Source organism: Mastigoproctus giganteus, chromosome 10 (assembly GCF_048544385.1).
Source record: "Mastigoproctus giganteus isolate SK-2022 chromosome 10, ASM4854438v1, whole genome shotgun sequence".
Lineage (NCBI taxonomy): Eukaryota > Metazoa > Arthropoda > Arachnida > Uropygi > Thelyphonidae > Mastigoproctus > Mastigoproctus giganteus.
In genome coordinates, this window is record NC_143584.1 from 190012748 (window position 1) to 190035016 (window position 22269).

The 22269-nt window shown below is 35.0% G+C and overlaps 1 protein-coding gene across 1 annotated transcript in view; it reads left to right on the forward strand.

Annotated features, from left to right (window-relative positions):
- Ubc4 (ubiquitin conjugating enzyme 4) overlaps positions 1-22269 on the forward strand; it is a 142562-nt gene that overhangs the window by 107174 nt on the left and 13119 nt on the right. The window contains exons 4-5 of the mRNA XM_090383857.1: positions 1989-2152; positions 13051-13115. Of these exons, the coding sequence (XP_090239983.1) occupies positions 1989-2152; positions 13051-13115 (229 nt within the window). The remainder of the gene's footprint in view (positions 1-1988; positions 2153-13050; positions 13116-22269) is intronic.

The following is a 22269-nucleotide window of genomic DNA, read 5'->3' on the forward strand; positions in this document are numbered from 1 at the left end:
GATGTGGATCTGCTGGAATGAGATGTAACAAAGAGCAGGGTTAGTTATTGATATAAAAGAAGCATTCCTAATACAGAGATATACATGAGTTTTGTGGGTTGCAAAGTCTCAAGATGAGATGTCTGTGTGGTGACTTTATTCAGGTATTTAAGACTTTGAAAGGCTTTGATAAATTAAATAATGGGGTATCTTATTTAGGCTTTGGCAAATTAAATAATGAGGGTATCATTTTTTATTTTGCAGATGACAGACAGTAAAGGACATGAACTTAAATTAAAGAAAATTATTTGCAGATTGGATATAAGAAAATTCTCTTTTACCCAAAGAGAATTCCTTATTAACTGTTACAATAGTATCTAATATAGAACTGGAGAGTTTATATAAATTTTGGGAAGGATTATACAGGCCTAAATGAAGGTGAATTTTTTTTTAATCTGATGCTGAATATGCTTAACTTCCTTACGGTTTGCTACTAAGGCTAAAAATCTATTTTTAGGGAAATTTTTTTTTTTTTTTTTTTTTTGTGCTTTCTTTGTAAAGGAAATTTATTATTAAAACTCAGTATATGAGAAAACTAATCCTGGGGGGGGGGGGACAAGCCTGAAATTGGTAGTGTTTTGTTTCCATTCTCATTTGCCAAAATGTATTTTATAAGTGCGATTGCCACGTCTTACTGAACTTAGTGACTCCATCACAGTGATGACTGGTAGATTTTAATAAGAGTGCACATGGTGCACTGTGCTGATATTAACCACTGGCATGAGTTATTTAGTTGCCTGGATGCTTGGGATTTTCCATCTTTATGATTATTCCTTTATGTTTATTTTGACATTAAAGCGATTGATATGTCGCAAAAGCAGAAAATTATAACTCATTACTCTCTAGATTCAGTGAGTATCTTGGATGAATGCAGAAGTCTTTTTCTTATGTATGTTTTAAAGTGTTAAGAATTTATATAATGTAATGTGATGTTATGGATGTTATATGTGATTAAAAACTCACTGTAATGGCCTAATAAAAATTACAGTAAGAAACAGTATATGTGGGTGGAGTGGGGCTGAAAAGTAATGCCTCTTATTGCATAACTTTTGAAGAAATAGAGATAAAAAGGAAAAACATACCTTGTAGATAAAAACAGATATCGTTAATTTGATGTATTATTTTTCTGCATATGCCTACTTAACTTGTTACATTTTATCCAGTACTTAACAAATTTTTGTATGCCTTTCAAGTAAAATTCTTTCAGCTGAGATGCCAACCATATCCTCATAGCTGCTTTAACTTCTTCATTAGAGTCATCTGTTACTTCGGAGATGTTCTTTAAGCTTTGAATGAAAAAAAAGTTACATGGGGCCAAATCTGGATTATGAGAAGATGCGAACAACTTCAAATCCTATCAGCAAAATTCTTGTCAACCTTGCAGCAGTAGTGATGTTACACATTGCTTGTGTAAATTTTTTTTTTTTTTTAGCTTGTCTCCTCAATGTACTGGGGAGACAAGCTAACTGAACTAATTGTGGTCCATTTCCAAAAATTTGGTGTGGCTAACACCCATAATCTCAAAAAAAAAAAAAAAAAAAGGTTCATTCAGGATTTGACAAGTGTAACATTTTCAGTTATTGGGTTTCTGATTTCAGCAATCAGGAACTTAGTAACTGCATATTGTTTGAACTGTTTGTTCAAAAATATTTCCATTTAAAACAGTGTGACTTGTGGACAGAAAGTTGCACAGAAGTACTACTGTACACATACTAACTAGAAATTATTAGCTTCCAGATTATTTGTAACACAAAGTGCCATGGAGAGCCTGCTTGGAACTTGCTATGCCACCCAGCATTCTGAGGTTATAAAATAAGGGCCATTTTTTTTAAACCTCTCCCTGTAGAATATCTGTTTTGGTGCATATGTTCATACTTCTTGCTTAAAAATTACACAGATTTAATAATTGTATTGTTGCATTAATGACAGTAATTTTTTCACCTTCTTAGGGCAGCTGCTATGACACTTCGCACCGTGTTATTATCGCTACAAGCATTGCTAGCAGCTGCAGAACCTGATGACCCTCAAGATGCAGTTGTAGCCAAACAGTATAAAGAAAATCCTGAAATGTTTAAACTGACTGCAAGACATTGGTCACAAGTTTATGCTGGAGGTATTTAGCCAATAGTAGATACCTTTATATAAAATATATGACCTTTGCTACGCCAGATTTATATCAGTTTGACATGAAGTGGGAAATGAAATCACATTGGTTCTGATTTTCAAATGAAGCTAGTGTGATTTTATTACCCAGGTAAAAATACATGAAATATATAATATCTCCTTTGAACAGAATGTATTTTACAAATGTGAGCATCTCATCTTACTGAACCAAGCTGTCCATCTCAGTAGTGTCTGATAGATAGCAGACATTACTGTGATTAAGCACTGCACAGACCTTGTAAAATTTCTCCCCAGATTTGTATTGCTCAATTACACCAAAAAAAAAAAAAAGTATATTATCTCTTACTTTGCTCCTTTTTACTTTGTGTATAATGCCTTAGGGTTAGTTACAATTACATTTGAAGTGCCCTTCATGAAATGTGAATACCCTTGTGTGAAACCTCGATGGAAATGTGGTTCCCCAAAATAGTGTGCAGATTAGCATGATGTGGTTATGCTTAGACCATGCAGTCATCCATCATCTGGTAAAAAAGGGACCACTGCCAAAGGCAATTCGTGAGAATATGGTTACAATATTGAGGGGGGGGGGACGCTCCTTCCTATTCCAATGTTAGAAGTGGGTAGCAGAATTTAAATGAGTGAGGGAGAGCTTGGAAGATGACCCTTGCTATTGAAGAGCTGTAATGATCATTACTCCAGACGTTGTTGACAGTGTGCATGATCTGATGATGAGTGATCAACGAGTGGCAGTTTGGTACATCACCAGCATCTTGGGCATCTCTCATCTGAACGTGCACATTATATAATAACAGTTTCTTGCTATGAAAAAAGGTGCAGTGCAATGGTGATGTCCACTGGTATCCAAAGTTTGTTGATAGAAGATCAAAAACACACACAAGAGTTGTCAAGTCAGGTGAACATTTGCATCATTTTCAAGTAGATTGCCCTACCAGGACAAAGCACCTGTTCACAAGTCTGCCATTGCCTTGGTGTGTTGTATGAGTATGGCTTTGAAATCTTAAACCACTCACCATATTAATGAGATCCAGCACCATTGAATTTTCATCTCTTTCCTAATTTGAAAAATACCTGGTTGACATCCATTTTCCCACCAACAGAGACATCATTGCAGCAGTGGATACATTTTTGTAGTTGCAAGAGAAAACTTCATTGCAGCATCAGTGGCAAAATTGTATTGACTCCAAAGGAGATTATGATGAAAAGTAACAAACTCCTCAATTAAATCCTTCATACTCAGACCACGAACGTTTCAAACTCAACTTTGTTTTTCAACTTTGTAGCAAACTAAACTAAAAAATTACACAAAAATGATTTTTCATTCTACTAAGATTTTGTAGAAAGGTAGGCATAGCAATGCTGTTGACTCTCTAATAATATGCTGTTGTCTTTTGCATGGATTACAAGTATTAAACACCAAATAATATCCCAAAATGTATATACTCTTTTTAGAAGGTATTTTCAGGTATACATAATAACAAAATAACAATTTGAAAAAAGTATTTCATCACATTACTCATTGTTCTTGTTTAAGAAGAATAGTTAATTTTTAAAAAAACTGTATTTTTTTTTTCTGCGTGGTGCATTATTTTCTTTCAAATTGAGTGCATACATGTGATGGCTACTGTTTCAAATTGTGCCATTTTGTATCATTAATAGTGTGTTTTTCTTTCTTCTCTCTCTCTCTCTCTCTTCCAGCAGCATAAACAAAATAGATTATATGTGCACCTACAATGTGAGTTACAGTTACTTGCATTTTCCATGACTGCATACAATTCTTGGGAAGATTAAAAATATAAAATTGTAAGGTGCCATATACTGTATAATGAGACTAATGCTGTATGCCAGCAGCTTTACATTATGGCTCCATTCAATTTTGTTATAACAATGTTTGTCAGTAGTTGGTTTTGGCAATCTTTTCACAAGTTGTGGGATCCAATTCAGATTCCAAATTATTTATTCAAGGTAGTACAATACCATGGCAACTCGTTGTGAAGGCATTCACAATATGAGATATAACCAAAACGATGCCAATTTAATTAATTAATTTAACTAATTTGGTAGATGGCTACGTTAAAATGATGCTTTTGCACTAACCTACATGTTAGTCCTTCTACCTCGTAGCATGAGGCCTTTGCCCTTAAATATTTTATACTGAATTAATTGTTAATGGGATATAGATATCCAGCACCACAGTTCACAATGAACAGTGCATTTTTCGTGGTAGCATGTGAGCTTCAATTCATCAACCTCCTTGCTTGGTGCCGCTCATATACCACTGGACCAGAGTCAGCACTTTAATTCTTTCTAATTGGGGATGACTTTGCGTGAACAGACTTCTGAGTGCAATCCCAATTATTCTGTTCACCAGATTCATAATCCAATTCTGAGGACTCCTTTGTGGAAGGTGGACTGAGAATTTGCAAGTCTTCATTGTGTAGCACAGGAGTAATAGAAGATGGTATGTTGGTATATGCTACACTTTTTTGATATGCAGACTTTTTAAACTTTGATATATCTGTCACACAAAGGTATAGCAGTTGTCATGATGGCTTGTGGGGCTTTCTCCATATTTGAGGAAAAGGAAAAGCAAAATACACATGCTGCTGTTGCTGATACTACAGGAGAAATGAGGTACCCACAACTTGACTTTTTTACTCATTGGCATTCTAAAATAGATTCTTATGCACTTTAGAACTAGGAGCCATCACTGATGTTATTCTTCACCTGCTTCTACCTATATAATATCGATAAACATAGCAGAACGTATCTGGGATAACTTATAGTTTTGTTTGTAACCATGACAAACTGCAATGTGTCTGTTCAATGGCAGAAAAAAAAAAATAAATAAAATAATATTAACAAATAATACAGACTCATACAATATGACGCAACAATGAATCACAGGAAGCTGCTTGTTCCTGCATGTTGAGACATGTTCATATGTGCATAGTAGCCGCCGCGCCAAGTCGATGGGCTCAGTTATTCATTAGTAGTGAGAGTGTAAAGTGCTTGCGATGGCATCGTGGTCACGAAATGAGATAAGGACAGTTTTGCAGTATAATTTCGTGCGTGGTTTAACCATAGACCAGTGCTTAGAAGAAATAACTCTTGCACTAGATGATGATTGTCCACATCGTACAATGATATTCAGGTGGTATAGAGAATTCCAAAGGGGAAATTTCACTCTGGAGGATTCTGAGAGGCCGGGAAGGCCACGAACGTCAGTTACGGAGGAAAACGTTACTGCTGTGAGGAAAATGCTCGACGAAAACAGGCGAGTGACCTACCAACAGATAGAGGATACTTTGGGCCTAAATGCACCAGCAATTCGTTCGATTCTGCAAGATCATTTGCACGTGAAGAAACTTTGTTCTCTCTGGGTGCCGCATCAACTGACTGAAGAGCAGATGACATGACGTGTGACTTGGTGCCGGGAGATGTTAAAAAAGTTTGATAAGGGACAATCTCGGTATGTGAACAACATCGTGACAGGTGACGAGACTTGGCTGTACTATTACGATCTGCCGACCAAGGCTCAAAACAAAGTTTGGGTCTTTGATGATGACGACACACCCGTAATTGTCAGAAAATCCCGATCTGTAAAGAAGAAAATGATAGCTGTATTTTTCAAATCGAGTGGAATTGTGGAACATGTCGTTTTGGACACGCAGAAGACAGTCACAGCTAAGTGGTATACTGAACAATGCCTGCCTAAAGTCATTGGATCTATGAAGAACCTGCGGCCAAAGTCAAGAATGGACACCTGGTACCTCCATCACGATAATGCTCCAGCTCACCGCGCCAAAGCCTGCACCGAATATTTGACCACGACAGGACTGAAACTTCTCGAGCACCTTCCCTACAGTCCAGACCTTGCTCCCTGCGACTTTGCACTGTTCCCGCATGTGAAAATGAGGCTAAAAGGGAGGCGGTTTTCCAGTGATGAGGACCTTCTACGGGCTTGGGACAACGAGTGTGCTTTACTCCCTAGTGAAACTTGGCAGAACTGGTTTAAAGATTGGTTTCGGAGGATGGAGAGGTGTATTGAATGTAGAGGAAATTACTTTGAAAAAATTAAATAAACAAAGCTGTATTGCAAAACTTTCCTAGTACCCTTTGTATATGCATAACATCATCACCTTTGGTACCCTTCAAAGATAACTGTTTCTACATTATCATTAACCTTTACACCTAGCAGATATACCCTTGGTCATATTCCACCTATCCTTTTTGCATGATATTTTTCCCATTTTCCTGACATTAGAATTTTCAGCAGTAGTTACTTCCTGTGGGACCTGAGCCTTAGCTGCCAATGCACCATCAAACACTAAGTATTATTGTGCTGTGAGTAGACTCCAACATTCAGTTAGGCAGCTGAGTACTTGAGGGATCCCATTTTAATTTCTTCGACGGCAACAAACTTTTTCTTCAAGAACTCAGAATCACCAGTGAAAATGTCGAATTCCCCCTTAATTTCTTATTCTCTTTGCATTAAAAATACACAAAGGTATCTCCTGTAGCTCTATAATATCCGTGCTGCATCAGCTCCACATATGGTTCACATGTAATGCAAATGATAAGACTGATTGTTATTGAAAAAGAAAGGCCATGATACTTTGCTTAAATAAAGCTTGCCTGAGTTTGTTCACTAAACAGAGTTTGCTAATAGGTTGGAGGCCACCTGAAAGTTTAAACAGAAAAAGGAAATAATTCTGTCAATCCCTGCTAAAATTTCTTAATTTTAATTTGAGTGAAGTTGAAATTGAAATTATTTATGCATATGATTTATGATCTTGTGTATATATGAAACTTTTAAAGCACATTTTAGTAGATGTAGATGGACTCAAAGATAGATAGGCTGAAAAGAAACTTCCAAATTGTTTTCATTCATTGAACTCATAAATTGAATTTTTGTCTATGCATTGAATCTCCTAAGCCTATAAACTTTTTATGTTAAAATTATTGTTATTTCTGCATTAATTAAAAAAGCTTGTGATGTGGTATTTATATTTTATAGCGATATTCCTTTTAGTTTGGAATATTAATTTGGAATATATGTTTGTTTAGTTTATTTTCCTTTTCAAAAAAGTAATTTAACTTTGAAATAATGAAAAAAAAAAAAAAAGGAAAACGAGAAAACGATTTTTATATGCACCATGTTTCATCTACTTCACATTGTTTCTTCTTAAGAGTTAATCTTGAACTGGGTATTTGAAGAGTGCTATAGTAGTCTGGAGGGTGATTGGAGTTATGAGGGATAGAGCAGTACATTATAGAGAAGAGACAAATGATCTCTTTAAATATTATTCAGGAAAAGTTTAAGATAGTTCAGATGTTAGATTATTGGATATCAATTTCTATCTGCATTATGTTGGAAATGTGTTTTGGAAAAACACTGAGTTTTATTTGAAGATTTTCTCAGCAAGTTCTCGTTAGGCTACATTGTGGAATTCTTTTTAGTCTGTCCCTTCCCCCACCAAATATGTATGTTTTCTCCTATTTGTCTATAATGTGTTACTTCATAATTAAAACTGCATTCTAGTTCAGGAAATAAAAATAAATTATTACGAGTATTCAACATTAGTGAATGTTTTCTGGTATTTATGAAGGTAAGATTCTTAATTTCCACGCCAATTCGTTGTCTGATACTATAATAATTAATGATAGACACCAGCCAGGAATTAAACTAAAAATTTACTATACAATGAAATAATATACAATGAAATATGATGCAAATAGTGTAATGTGAACAACATCGTGACAGGTGACGAGACCTGTACACTATTTACACTATTTGCATCATATTTCATTGTATATTATTTCATTGTATAGTAAATTTTTAGTTTAATTCCTGGCTGGTGTCTATCATTAATTATTATAGTATGGAAATTCCCAGCCCCATAGGCCTGTTTCAAGATATCGTTGTCTGATGTTGGTTGGAATTTTGTTTTGGGAACTATTCTAAAAAGGAAAGAAAAAAAAAAAAAAACTTGAGCCTAAAAGCGACTTGCCTAAATTAACAAGAATAAAGTAAGGAATTCAAAGAAGCTGAGATGAAAATTTTAAAAAATAAACTTTGTGAACCGTATGGCATGCAGGTTTTGTTATCTATGAAATATTTCTGTAAAAAAGTTTGCATACAAGGGGGTGTCTTCATAATTAAAACTGCATTCTAATTCTAATTTAGGAAAGAAGAATAAGTTATTACAGGTATTCAGCATTAGTGAATGTTTTCTGGTATTTGTGAAGGTGATTTGTGTAATTAACTAACGAGACTGCACACCACCTGTGAAACAAAGGCACAGCAGTTGACTGTGAACATTTTCCCTAGTTATCTGCCAAGTCACATTCCATGCTCATGCAGTTTACAGTGAGACAGGTTTTCATTACCTTGTGTTTTTGCAGTTTGTTGGAAAAATGACAGAAAAAAGAATCGAACAATGAATCAATCTCAAATTTTTAACAAAATTGCACCATGTCAAGAGCTCACGTGTTTAAATGGCATAAAAGAATTTTTAGAAGGAAGAGAGAATGTGGAAGGTGATGAACAACTAGGCTGTTCAGTATCCAAAAACTGGTGAAAACATGAACCAGGTAAGAATGTTGATTAGAAGTGATTATCATTTAAACATTGGAATAGTTGCATCAGAACTCATTGTGGAAAAAGAAACAGTTAGACAAATTTTAATTGGAATTTAGGCATGAGAAAAGTGTGTGCTAAGATGGTGCCAAAATTTTTGAGTGAAGATCAAAGAATGAGAAGACTCCAAGTTTGTGAAGTTGTTTTTAAAAAAATTGAAGAAGATCCAGACTCTCTGAGTACAGGTAACCCCCATATAACACAGTAGTTAGGTTCCTATAAAATCTTGTGTAGTGTGAAACTGTTATACAAGACTAAGAACCAGTACAAAAAAGGGTAGTTACATTCCAAAAACTAACAAAAATACACCATTTTTTTTATAACTATTGGAAACTTAATTTAATTTTTATTAAAAATAGTGATAACTGAACAAACATTTTACAAACTGTGATAAATATATGTCAGTTAATGTATGTTCGTTTAATTTTCTTCTTCATCGCTGCTAAGCACAATCAAGCGAGAACGTTTTCTCTGTTTCAGAATATCTTCACCTTCTGAAATTTCTTCTGCAGCATCTAGATTTCGTGTATCTTCTGTCCTCTTTAAAAATCTCTAATCTGGATTTGTTTGCTTTTGCTTGATAGATCTTTGCAAATTTCATGGTATGGAGCTAAGCATTTTTGAAGCTCCCTTTTGAACTTTGTGCTCCTTTCAGTTGAAGGAGCTGCATTCGAAAAATAAGATTCTAATTTCAAGGCAGTTTATGCTATAGGAGCTATAAAATAGCATAGCTTTTATCATTTAATCTCCTGATGCATTACTGCACATAAGTAACATTACACAATATTTTGTTGCCTGAAAACCTTGTGCAGTTTTCTTTTTTTTGAAATAAACACATTCTGTTGGGTGTTTTTTTCCACCAAAGACCTGTCTCATCGGCATTGAAAACTTGATGTGGTGTGTATCTGTGCTCTTCAATAATTTTTTGAAATTCCTCTGAATATTTCTTGGCAGCTTCATTATCAGTCAATGCACCTTGAATTCTTATGTTATTTAATGAGAAGCTGTTTTTAAATTGCTCAAATCAACTTTTACTGCCAACAAACTCCGGGTTAACAGAAGATCTCCATTTTCTTTTAAACGGTTATAAATTTTTAGTGCCTTTTGTTTAATTACATTGCCGTATGATGGATCTATTTTTTAATGCTATCGCCAATCCAAATACTGAGTGCTTTTTTCCATTTTTTTCAATTATTGGCACTCAGGGACAAATTGTCACATTTGCTTTAATGAAAGAGCCTATAGCAATAGCAGTTCTAATTTTCAGTTAATTTTCTTTGTAGTCAGGGTTGTTGCTTCATTTAAATTTAAACTTTTTGCAACATATGATACCTTTTCTCCTTTTTTAAGACGATCCAAAATTTGTATCTTTGATTCTAGAGAAATGAAGTTTCTTTTGAGCAGTGTTTTTTTACTTTTCTTAGATGCAATTTAGGGCTGGAATTTAATCCGCAGCAAATAAATTATTCTAATTATTCTAATAGGGTCTTAAGAACAAAGTTTAGTAATACATCCCTGGAAAAATTTATAAACAATCAAATAAAAACTAAAATAACCTTACAAAAACCTTAAAAGTCATGAACTACATGCTTTGAAGTCACAGTTTTTTTTCTGGTCTCAAACAAACACAAGTTCAATAGCACATGGGGATTTCTCAATAAAATACAGGAGATTTCCCAATATTTTTTTTTTTTTTTTTTTTTGCCTAACAACTAGCGAATCAACAGCAGTTTTCCTGTGCAAAAGCTCAAAAATGCCGTGTTACACGAGGTTTGCTGCAATTCTCTAACCTTGTTAGAGAAAAACCATGTTGTGCAAGGATTGCCGCAATTTATTAATCATGTTAGAGTGAAACCGTGTTGTAGTACCATGTTATGCGGAGGTTGCCTGTACTGTAATTACTTGCAGTGAAAGTTGGCCATTCCGGTACAACCCAGACATTAAAAGACAGTCAATGCAATGGAAGACAAAACAATTCCCTGGACCAAAAATGTAACAATGCCAATGTCAAAAATGAAAACCATGCTCCTTGTTTTCTTTGGTATTAAAGGAATTATTATAGCTGAATATGTCCCACCAAATCAGACTGTCAGTCAAACATACTAACATTCTGGCTGAAAAACAAGGTGCACGTGCGTGAGTGAGTGAACATGCAGCCTCCTTGCCAATCTATCCCATTTTGAATTTTTTCCTCTTCCGTAAACAGAGAAATGTATTTGAGGGAAGACATTCAGAAAAAAAACAACCGAAATGTTAAAAGGGCTCGCAGTGATGACTTCTGGAAATGTTTCTGTGCTTGGAAGAAATGTATAGAACATTGTGTGCAAGCCAAAGGCAATTATTTTGAAGAGGGATAACTCTTAAAGTACGAAATATTTCATTATATTTATTTTATTGCATTTGTCTTGTTATTTAATACCCACCTTGTACTTCTTTAGTAAAAAATGTTTTTGTCAAAATTTAAGGTTAGCAATTTAGTTAAGATGTTCACGATCAAAAAAGGGTATAAAATAAAGGATTTTATACTGTATTTTGAAAGGAAAATGGATGTAAGCATCAATGATCTAAAGTTTTAAATACATTCAGAATTATTTTTTAATGAAAGTGTCATCTTCTGAAATTATTTATTTGAGGGGCAAACAAAGAATATTAACTTATAAAAACTATAGTTTCTAGATATTTGCAAATACAGAAACTCAGTTTGAAACAATGTGATTTAAGATGATTAATTGTTTTAAAGAGAAATTCTCTTATTTAGATTTGTTTCTTAAAATTTAAGTAAGTGCCACAGTTGTCTGCATTGAACCTCGTTGATTTCAAACTGTTCATGTTCAGGCATATTGCCTCACTTGTATTTATGCTATACCAATTCAGTTTTTATTCCAGAAGGTTGAGTGAGGTAATATGCCAACTTTTATAAACTTTTATAAAGTTACAATTTAGTGAGCGAGAATGACAGAATTCTCAAGTGACACGCAAACAGAAATAAAGGAATAAATTCCTTACGTGTTTCCGGTTTACACCCATGATATAACAGACACTCCACAGCACAGTATAAAATGTGTATGGATATGTATTTGTTCTGTTTGACAGTATGTTAATAGTTGTTTTATTGGCTCTTCTTAATGATGCATTTTACATAGAATGTGACATACTCACATACTTTTAGTTTAAGGAGAACACAGTTTTTTGATCACTAAGAATTGGTCACTTATTAATGCTTGTATAGGGTGTATATTATTACTCTCTTCTATAGTAGTCATTTGTAATTCACATATATGTTGTCGAGTGTTGTCAGTGCAAAATTTGTTCTTGGGAGTATCTCGTACATGCTCAGTGTATTTGAGATCTAGAAATTTTAGGGTCATTACATTTGGGAAATGTCTTCATTCCAAAGAAAATTTTCCACCAGTTGCTCTTTGATTGAGGTAGAGATTATCATCCATTAGAAGGAACTAAGAACCTGTTGCACCCTTAAACAGTCTGACACAGCATTCAAAGTTTTCATCACATGACCTCACAGTGGTTGTAATTCCTCTCTCAAAGATATGGAACTCCATATATGCATTGGAGATTTCAACTGGCCAGATAATCAAACCACTCTTTTGTGGTGGTTCTTTTCCCCTACTTTTATGGGTCGATTTTGAGTCTCTCTCTATCATCATTCTCCCTATTCTCCTCCAGAATATTCTCACCTGGAGAGGGGGGGACTGAATCTCGAAAAGATAATGTACTTCTTCTAAATGTCAGTAAAATAACGATATGAAGAATCATTTGAATAGTCTCTAGTAATGTACCAGTAATATAAAACTGTCATGTATGTGTTATTTGACAGTTATAATATCTGTTTTTGCCACTTAGAATAGATGAACAATCCATAGGGTGAAATTATTTTTTGGGAACTCATTAACAGTTTCATTGCTATTTTGATAAGCTGAGTATTCCAACCATTCATAGTGGTCAGAATGAGAAATTGTTTCAAATTAAATGTGACATTATTTTTTCACTAGCTATCATGTCTCCCTCATATATTAAGCTGTTATTTCTTCTTTTCATTTATATAAATGATGTATGAGTAGCAAAATTATAGTTATTTACTTTTAAAATTGGACCAAATATGATTGGTCCTGATTTTAGTCTGAAATGAAATTTGTTGATTCAACTCAATGGTATTTCTTAAAGAATTTACCTAATAACTTGTTGAATGTCAATTTATATTTATATAGCCCCTTCAAGCTATCCAGAATTTGAAGCTAAAATAAAACGTCTTGTAGATATGGGTGTTGAGGAGGTAAGCACTTTCATTTAATTAGGATAGCTGTTCATTTGTGTGTGGTAAGGAAGGAGAAAGAAAGAGAGTTGGCATATATACTAATAATATCTTTTCTGTAACTTGTTATTATGGCATCTATATACAGGGTGTTTCAAAAATACACGGCATAACTTCAGGAATGAGTTCCTCATATGTAGACAATAAAAATATTTTATATTAACGTAGTTCCGGAAATGCTTGGTTCCCGAGTTATTAACTGGAATGTCTTATCTCCCACAGGTGATTTCCTTCATCACCTTGTGATGAAGGAAATAAGATAAGTGGATAAAATAAGATCTGTGGGAGATAAGACATTCTGCGTGTGCTGATTCCAGGAGTGGCATGCACAACATCCAAAATCTCGTCTTCTGTCGGCAGCATGAGGTGTAAAGGTCCCATGTTCACAAAGGTGGCAATAGATACCTTCAAATGTTTTCTTGTGTGGACATCTTCGTTCTGGGAACCTTTCGTGGTACAAACGACAAGCCTCCAGAGCATTGCCATCCACAAAACCATACATAAAGTGCATATCCGCTTGCTCCTGATTTGAGTACATGGTTGGAATGGAAAATCACCAGATTCTGTCAGTACCTTGAAGGAAATCACCTGCGGGAGATATTTTGGTGGGTATTTTTGAGACACCCTGTATATTATATAAAAACTAATGGAATATTAGTAAATTAAACTTTTCTTACCTTACTTAGAGGAGCCCCGATTTTCTTAATTGAAGATTTTAAAAAATTACATTTCTTTAGTAAAGTGAAGACTACCCTGTACTGTGTTTGGCAGTAAGAAAACTTGTGACCACCTTTTCTCTTATTAGAGGGGGGAAAGTAGCTTCCAATTTTCAAACTTTCACTTTATTATTATTATTATTATTATTAGCCATATGGTGCAAGAAAGCCTAAGGCTTATGCTGCACCAGGCAAAAAAAAAAAAAAAAATTCTGAATTACCCAAAGAGAGACAGAAAAGTAGTAGTAGTGGCATGTGATGCAAGAAAGCAAGTGTATGAGCTTATGCAGCATCAGCCAAAAAAAAAATCACACCATTCCCTCCAAATGCCTGTCCAGTTCCTCCTTAAATTTATTCAACCTATCAACTTCACAGATGGAAGTTTGTTCCAGCAATTAATCACCCGCTGGCTAAACGCAAATTTCTGCACATCTATTCTACATCTGTCCTTTCTTAATTTGAATTTATGCCCCCTTAGGTTCGTAATCTGAACAAGTGGAAGGATCCCATCAGAATTCAGTGTGCTCAACCCATTCAAGGCCTTATACACCTCAATCAGATCACTGTGCAGGTGCCTAGTCTCCAGCCACTGCAATTTGCAGAACTTAGTCTCTCTTGGTAAGAGGATCCCTTCATTCCCCTCACCAATCTTGTTGCCCTTCTCTGTACATGCTCAAGCAATTCTACATCCTTCCTAAAATGAGGCCTCCAGACCTGTACGCAGTACTCAAGGCGTGGCCTGACCATTGCCTTATACAGAGGGACAATCACCTCCTTTTCCCTGCTATCAAAATTCCTATATATCATTGACAAAACCCCATGACCTGCCCTGGTGCCTGTCTGCATTGCTCAGAAAACTTCATATCTGACTGCACAATTACTCCCAGGTCTTTTTCATTTTCTACCACCTTAAGTGTAGTACCACACAGTTGGTACGTTTCTCTGGGGTTACTTCTACCCATATGCAGCACTTTGCATTTGTCAAAGTTAAACTTCAGTTGCCACTTCTTAGCCCATCTGCTCAAATTATCTAGATCCTGTTGCAGTAGCACACTGCCATTACTGTCATTAACAACCCTGCCAACCTTTTTATCATCTGCAAACTTCGACATTAAGCCTGATATACTTTCATCAATATCATTGATAACTATACAAAACAACAGTGGACCCAACAACGAACCCTATGGGACTCCACTAATAACATTAGTCCACGAAGAGCAGCACCCATTGATTACCACTCTCTGTCTTCTCCCATTTAACCATCCTTTTATCCATTGTAGTAACTTACCCTTAATACCATTCTGCTCCAGTTTGTACAATAGTCTTCCATGCGCAACAGTGTCAAAAGCTTTCCTGAAATCCAAATATATGAAATCAAAATTATTTTTTGCATCCAGTTCCTTTGTAACCACATCATAATATCCTATCAAATTTGTCAGACAAGACTTTCCCTTAACAAACCCATGCTGTGTCTGAATTATTGCTGCAGTCTTGTCTAGATGATTCTGCAATGCATCTTTAACCAGTGACTCCATTATTTTACCCGGAACAGAAGTTAAACTAACTGGTCTGTAATTACTCGTGTCACCTTTCGATCTCCCTTTGTGAATTGGGGATACATTTGCACATCTCCAGTCCGTGGGGACCTCCCCTGAGTCCAAGGATGCTCTCATAATTATGGCTAAGGGTTTGCTTACTTCCTTTGCCGCCTCCTTTAATATAACTGGATAAATCCCATCCACCCCAGGTGCGTTTATTACATTTAACTTCAAAAATTTCTCCTCCACTTTGCTCTCAGTTATTACAAAATCATTAAGTATCGTGCTACAATTTGATAACCTTCTGCCATTTTCAAATCTTAATAATTTCTCCTGTGTGAATGTAAATGCAAAATACAAAGTGGGAAGCATTCAAGGAATTAATCGTGGAAGCTACTAAAAGTTTCATACCTATTAAGAAATATTGTTCAAGGTTTAGGCCTAAATGGTTGTCAAATGAACTAATGAGACTCGTAACAGAGAAGAAAAATGCATGGGATGCATATAAATTATCAAGCGACTCAGAAACCTATGGCAGATATAAGTTAATCTGTAATCAGGTCACAAAGGAGGTTCGGCAGGCGAAGGCAGATTACGAGAAATCCTTGGCAAAAGATGCTAAGAAAAACAGCAAGGATTTCTTTACTTATATAAACTTTAAAAGGAAGGGGATGAATCTGATTGGTCCACTTGACATCGATGGTTCGACTGTTGATGATTCTGCTCAGATAGCAAACAAACTGAATGAGTATTTTGCAGTTACATTCACACGTGAGGAATTATTAAGGTTTGAAAATGGCAGAAGGTTATCAAATTGTAGCAGGATACTTAATGATTTTGTAATAACTGAGAGCAAAGTGGAAGAGAAACTGTTGAAGTTAAACGTAAGAAAGGCATGGATCTATCCAGTTATATTAAAGGAGGCGGCAAAGCAACTAAGCAAACCCTTAGCCATAATTATGAGAGCATCCTTGGACTCAGGGGAGGTCCCCACGGACTGGAGATGTGCAAATGTATCCCCAATTCACAAAGGAAGATCGAACAAACAAACAAACTTCCATCTGTCGTTGTGGAAGTTGATAGGTTGAATAAATTTAAGGAGGAACTGGACAGGCATTTTGAGGGAATGGTGTGATTTTTTTTTTTTTTTTTTTTTGGCTGATGCTGCATAAGCTCATACATTTGCTTTCTTGCATCACATGCCACTACTACTACTACTCATTCAGTTTGTTTGCTATCTGAGCAGGATCATCAACAGTCGAACCATCGATGTCAAGTGGACCAATCAGATTCATCCCCTTCCTTTTAGAGTTTATATAAGTAAAGAAATCCTTGCTGTTTTTCTTAGCATCTTTTGCCAAGGATTTCTCGTAATCTGCCTTCGCCTGCCTAACCTCCTTTGTGACCTGATTACAGACTAGCTTATATCTGCCATAGGCTTCTGAGTCGCTTGATAATTTATATGCATCCCATGCATTTTTCTTCTCCGTTACGAGTCTCATTAGTTCATTAGATAACCATTTAGGCCTAAACCTTGAACAGTATTTCTTAATAGGTATGAAACTTTTAGTAGTATCCACGATTAATTCCTTGAATGCTTCCCACTTAGAATTTACTGTTGGTAACATCGTCAGTTGATCCACTGTACAGAATTTTAAAACTTTCTTAGACCACTGTACTCACCTTTACGGAAGCAAAAACTCTTTCCTTTACCCCTGCTGGTAATTAAATCTTTAAGTAAATCCCACATCAGTACACTGTGATCACTGCCACCTAGTGGTTCCTTTATCTGCAAATTCTTAATACACGAATGATCACTGCTGATAACCAGATCAAGAGTATTACTCTCTCTGGTTGCCTCTCGAACGTGCTGCTGCAAAAAACAATCATCCAATAAATCCACAAAAGTCTGACTAGTGTATGAGTGACCAACCCACAAGTTCCAGTCAATATCTGGGAAGTTAAAATCCCCCATTATAAGACATTCTGATTTACTAGCCCACTCTATTTCTCTGTTCAATTGTTCATTGTACTCATTCGAGTCATTAGGCCTATAACACACTCCTACTCTTATTTTTGCTTTCGCAGTGCTTATATCACACCAAACTGACTCAACAGTGCACTGTTCATCTATATCAACTGGGTGCACTGCTTTTGATTTTACATTTTTCTTAACAGCATAACACCTCCTTCCTTCCTATCCTGTCTATCCTTTCTGTACACGTTGTCCTCCCGAAATTCCAATTCTGCTTTCCTTATATCTGGTGACACCACGTCTCTGCTATCCCAACAATATCCACCTCTGATGTCTTGACCAACACTTCAAATTCATCAAATTTATTTACTATACTTCTAGCATTGGTATACATGCAAGCATACATATTCCTATTCCTAGTTACCCTAACACATCCCATATACCCACCTATTTAACAGTGACTGCCATCCATCCCTGAAACCCCCAACACCCCTCGCTCCAGGTCGCTACTTATTCTAATAGAAGTTGTGCAAGAATCACCTTAACCTCTGCCTGCGGCTACTGTTAAACTATTAATCCTTGTATCCCGCCAAGCTAGCAGTTTTCCGTCCCACCTAAGGGTGCTCACACATAGAACACAGGTGACCGCTTACTTGGAACCAGCAGCAATACGCAGCTAAAGCTTCTCACTGGGTATGAACACATAGAAAGCAGTGACCGGTGCAACTTCTCACTGGGGTAGGTTTTACAGGCGCAACTGTATTGCGGAACATTAATCCCTTTAGCTCTCGGGTAAAACCGCTACCGTAAAATTTTCGATTATCTCTTCCTGCAATTCAGTGGGTGTGCCGTAATTTTCAGGTGAAAACTTATCAAAAGATAAATAATTAGGGGAAAAGAGAGGTAGTGGGTTGTTTACTAATGCCCATTGCAGGACATTCGATTAAATATTCGTTGTAATGAGCGCTGAAATAATTGAAAGAGGAAGGGAATAATGTTGCTGCAGGGGAAGAATTAAAAATTTATCGAAGGGGAAAAAAAACGCTAAAGTTGCGAAGTGTTCAGAAGTTACTACACATAAATATGTGTTATGTATTAATAGCAGTTGAGTAGAATAAAAAAAAAAAAAAACTGGAAAGATGAGAGGAGGTAGCATAGCTACAAATCGAAAAATGAATAATTTTATTCTCTTCCCTCCCTGTTGGTTTGATCATTATGTATAATTTCACAATTTTCGCTCTTCTGTCTTGCCATGCCATTTTTTATCATTATCCTCATTTAAGTTTATATCTCAAGCGTCATGTAGAGGAAAATACTTTTTGCTGCCTCTGATGTATGTTTTACCCTTTTTTATGTAAGATTCAGTTTCTAATTATTTCAAACATTATTCAATTATAAATATATATATATATATATATATATATATATATAAAATTATTTTTATTGTTATGTGTAGAATGTAGTAGGAATATATCTATAATTTAACTAGTGCTAATAATGAAAATACCGTGTACCCTGGGAGCAATATATGTTGATTAAAGGGGGGAAAGAAAGGAAAAGAAAAGTGTAACGTTATAAACAGGAAGAAACAAAGTGCGAATTTTGAAAAAAAAAAAGGTGCAAATTTTGAAAAGAACGACCAAGGTAGAAATAGTATTGCAGTATCTTTCATAATTTTTGTGTCTTCTTCAGAGGTCATCCACCCAAATTATGAAAAAGAACAGCAATACTCTTACTTCTGTCATGTTTTGTATGTCAAAAAGCACGTGTAAGTAGCCACGTGGTAAAAACTAAAAATAATTTAGAATACAAATTTTGAATAAATAAATAAAATAAAATACAAGTTATGCAAAACTATTATGTGCCACTAAAGTATAACATACAGAACATGGATGACCTTACAGAAGTAAGCAGCCCGCTAAAAAAGTGAAGACAAAGGAAGGAAGTGTCCGAATGACAAGAACTTACCGCTACTGGACGGGTTGACAGGAAAGACAGAGCCGGAGGCTAACCCGTGTATATATGTGTAGAAATGCTAGCGGCGCCTAGCATTAGACGAATTTTGGTGTCTGTATATTATGTAATTTATGTATGCGGTGGAGCTACGCTAGGTTAAAGTTAAGTACATGATGCTCAAACACCCGGGATAGCAAAGAAATATAATAGCTTACAAAGTAGCAGTAGAAGGCAGCTAAACTTTGTTAAGACGAAAAATATAGATTGGGTATAGTAAGAAAAATAGTACTCTGATTTTGCGGTCGGTAAACTAATGGCTCACAGAGCATAAAAAGTAGAAATTAGTAAAGCAACAAGATGATTAAATTAGGGATATGTAGTTGGGCTAGGGTAGTTCGGGGTTGCAAACCCGTTCCTATAGTTAGGACCCTGAACGAATGTCCGAGAGTTGGTGCATCATGTACTTAAGTCAGTTGTGTTAAAAGTGTAACATGTATATATAAGTTACAATTAAGAATTAAATAAATAAATAAATCAAGATAGGTTTAAAATTAATTACAAGGTAATTACAAGGCAAATACACTATGTCAGGCCAATCAGTGGGTACAAGTTTTCCAGACCGTAAGACACCAAAGAGGCCTAGTGTATTGTATTTACACTATATACAAACTTGATGCGTATGGGAATAATTATAAGTTATAAACTAATAATGCTGTTTATATTGATATCTATTAAGTTCTTGTGCCTTAATATGTTAAGGGCTTTATTGATATGATGACGCAGGTATGTAATAGGAAAAAGATTTTTGGTCAGTTTACTGTATAATATTCTGATGTTATCAATAACTGTTGTTTTGTCGCTGCATATTGTTGCTATTCTGATGCATTGTGCTAAGATAACATTAGCATGTACCTGTTTGGAAATATTGGAATTCCATTGTGTAAAGTTTACTATGCTAAAGTTGAATGCTTCACGTTTGTTGTACAAATTGATGGAGGCTATACCATTTTTTATATTAATGTCTAGATCCAAAAAATGGGCTGCTGTATCAGAATTGTTAGTTCTTTCTAGTACAAGTTCGTTAGGGTATAGATGTCCATAATCCTGGATGAAATTCGGGCAGTTAATTACTATGAGGTCATCTATATATCTGAATAGTAATAGGTCCTGTGGAAATGAGGTTTCTGACCAGTATAGATATAGGTTGGCTATTATGCATGAGGCTGGGCTGCCCATAGGTGCTCCATTGGTTAGTTGATATACTGTATTACCATCATATATGAAGTTATTGGAAATACATAAATTCAGTATGTTGTTCCAGTAATAGGTGTTGCAGGAAATAAAATACTTATGTTTATCATAGATATCTTTGAGTACCAATTTGAGATTGGTTTGATTGATACTGGTAAATAGGCTATGGAAATCAAAGGTTTGAATATTATTGACTGTATTACTTTGCAAAAATTTTAATATGGGTTGGTTGTTGCCTATGATTTTGCTGTTATGTATATTATGCATCAGTGGTTGCAGTAGTAGTTTGAGTGTTTTTCCAGATTTGTGTACATAACTATTTTTGCATGAGGTTATGAATCTGAAGCCTATTGGTTTTTTATGAAATTTAGGAATGAAGTAGATATAAGGTAAGCTGTAATTGCTTAAGTTGAGCTTTAGTTTTTTGTTGAAGGCCATTAGTTTTTTTGTAATGATATTACATGTACTGGAAAATTGGTTTGTAAGTATTGCTTGAGTTAAGTTCATTAGTTAAAGTATATGTATAAAAATATTTGCAAATGAATGCAAAATTATTGGCTGCTTTATCTACCGGTGTGATTACGAAGTTTTTGCGAAATTCTAGCAGTTTTTGTTTTAATTTAGTCAAGTTGTAGTATGTTCCCTGATAATATACATTTGAACTGTGTAATGCATATTTATTCAAATTCAAATCCAATTTCTCTACTTAATTTTAATTTTATTATTCGTAATTATTATCCTAAGCTTTATCCAGGTTGAGCTCACGCCGCCTAGAACAGCTTATATACACTTACATTTTATATTTCTACTCGATTTTTTATACTTCTACTCGATTATATTCACCATCCTATCCCTCTATTGAAAATACAGTTTACTCCTGGTTGCGCCTACACATTGTTCTTTTTAATTATTAATGTAACTTTAAATTTAATTTTAATTGTAATTTTTATGCAACTTATATGTATGGAAACAGATAACTTTGACAACATACTACATGGGCAGAGTAGGATAAATTTGACCCCGGGTACACATGCTCTGTACTGTACTCCGCAACACGGATGTAACTCTAAACATTCACATTTAACACACACAAGTCAGAGCACATCAGCATGTAATGCTTCTAACTTAGATAAATATGGGATCCATATACTTAAATTCAACACCTGCAAGAATAAACTTTGTTTAACCTGTCCCTGCATACACCCGCAACATATTACAAATGATGCATCAAAACCTACTTTTTGTAAAACTAGTAATGTTATATACCTCATAACCTGCAAAACATGTAATATAAAATACGTCGGACAAACCAGCAATAAGCTACACCTAAGAATTAATCAACATAGATCTGACAATTAATAACTACTTAAATAGAAATAATAACAATATAGAACAAGAAATAGAATATATGCATTTTCAATCTCACAACTTTAACAATATATACATATCCATATTAGCACAGATTAATAACGCTAATATTAGAACTAAACAAGAAGAAATATTTATGTTAAAATTAAAAACATTATACCCATATGGTCTAAATAATAAATTCAACCATAAAATTATTACCAATAACTTAACAGACAGTTGTATATATGACAAATTTAATATAATAAAGTTCCATAAGTACCCACGCAAACGTACTCATAAATCTAAAAATACCAGCAACAAACACAGTA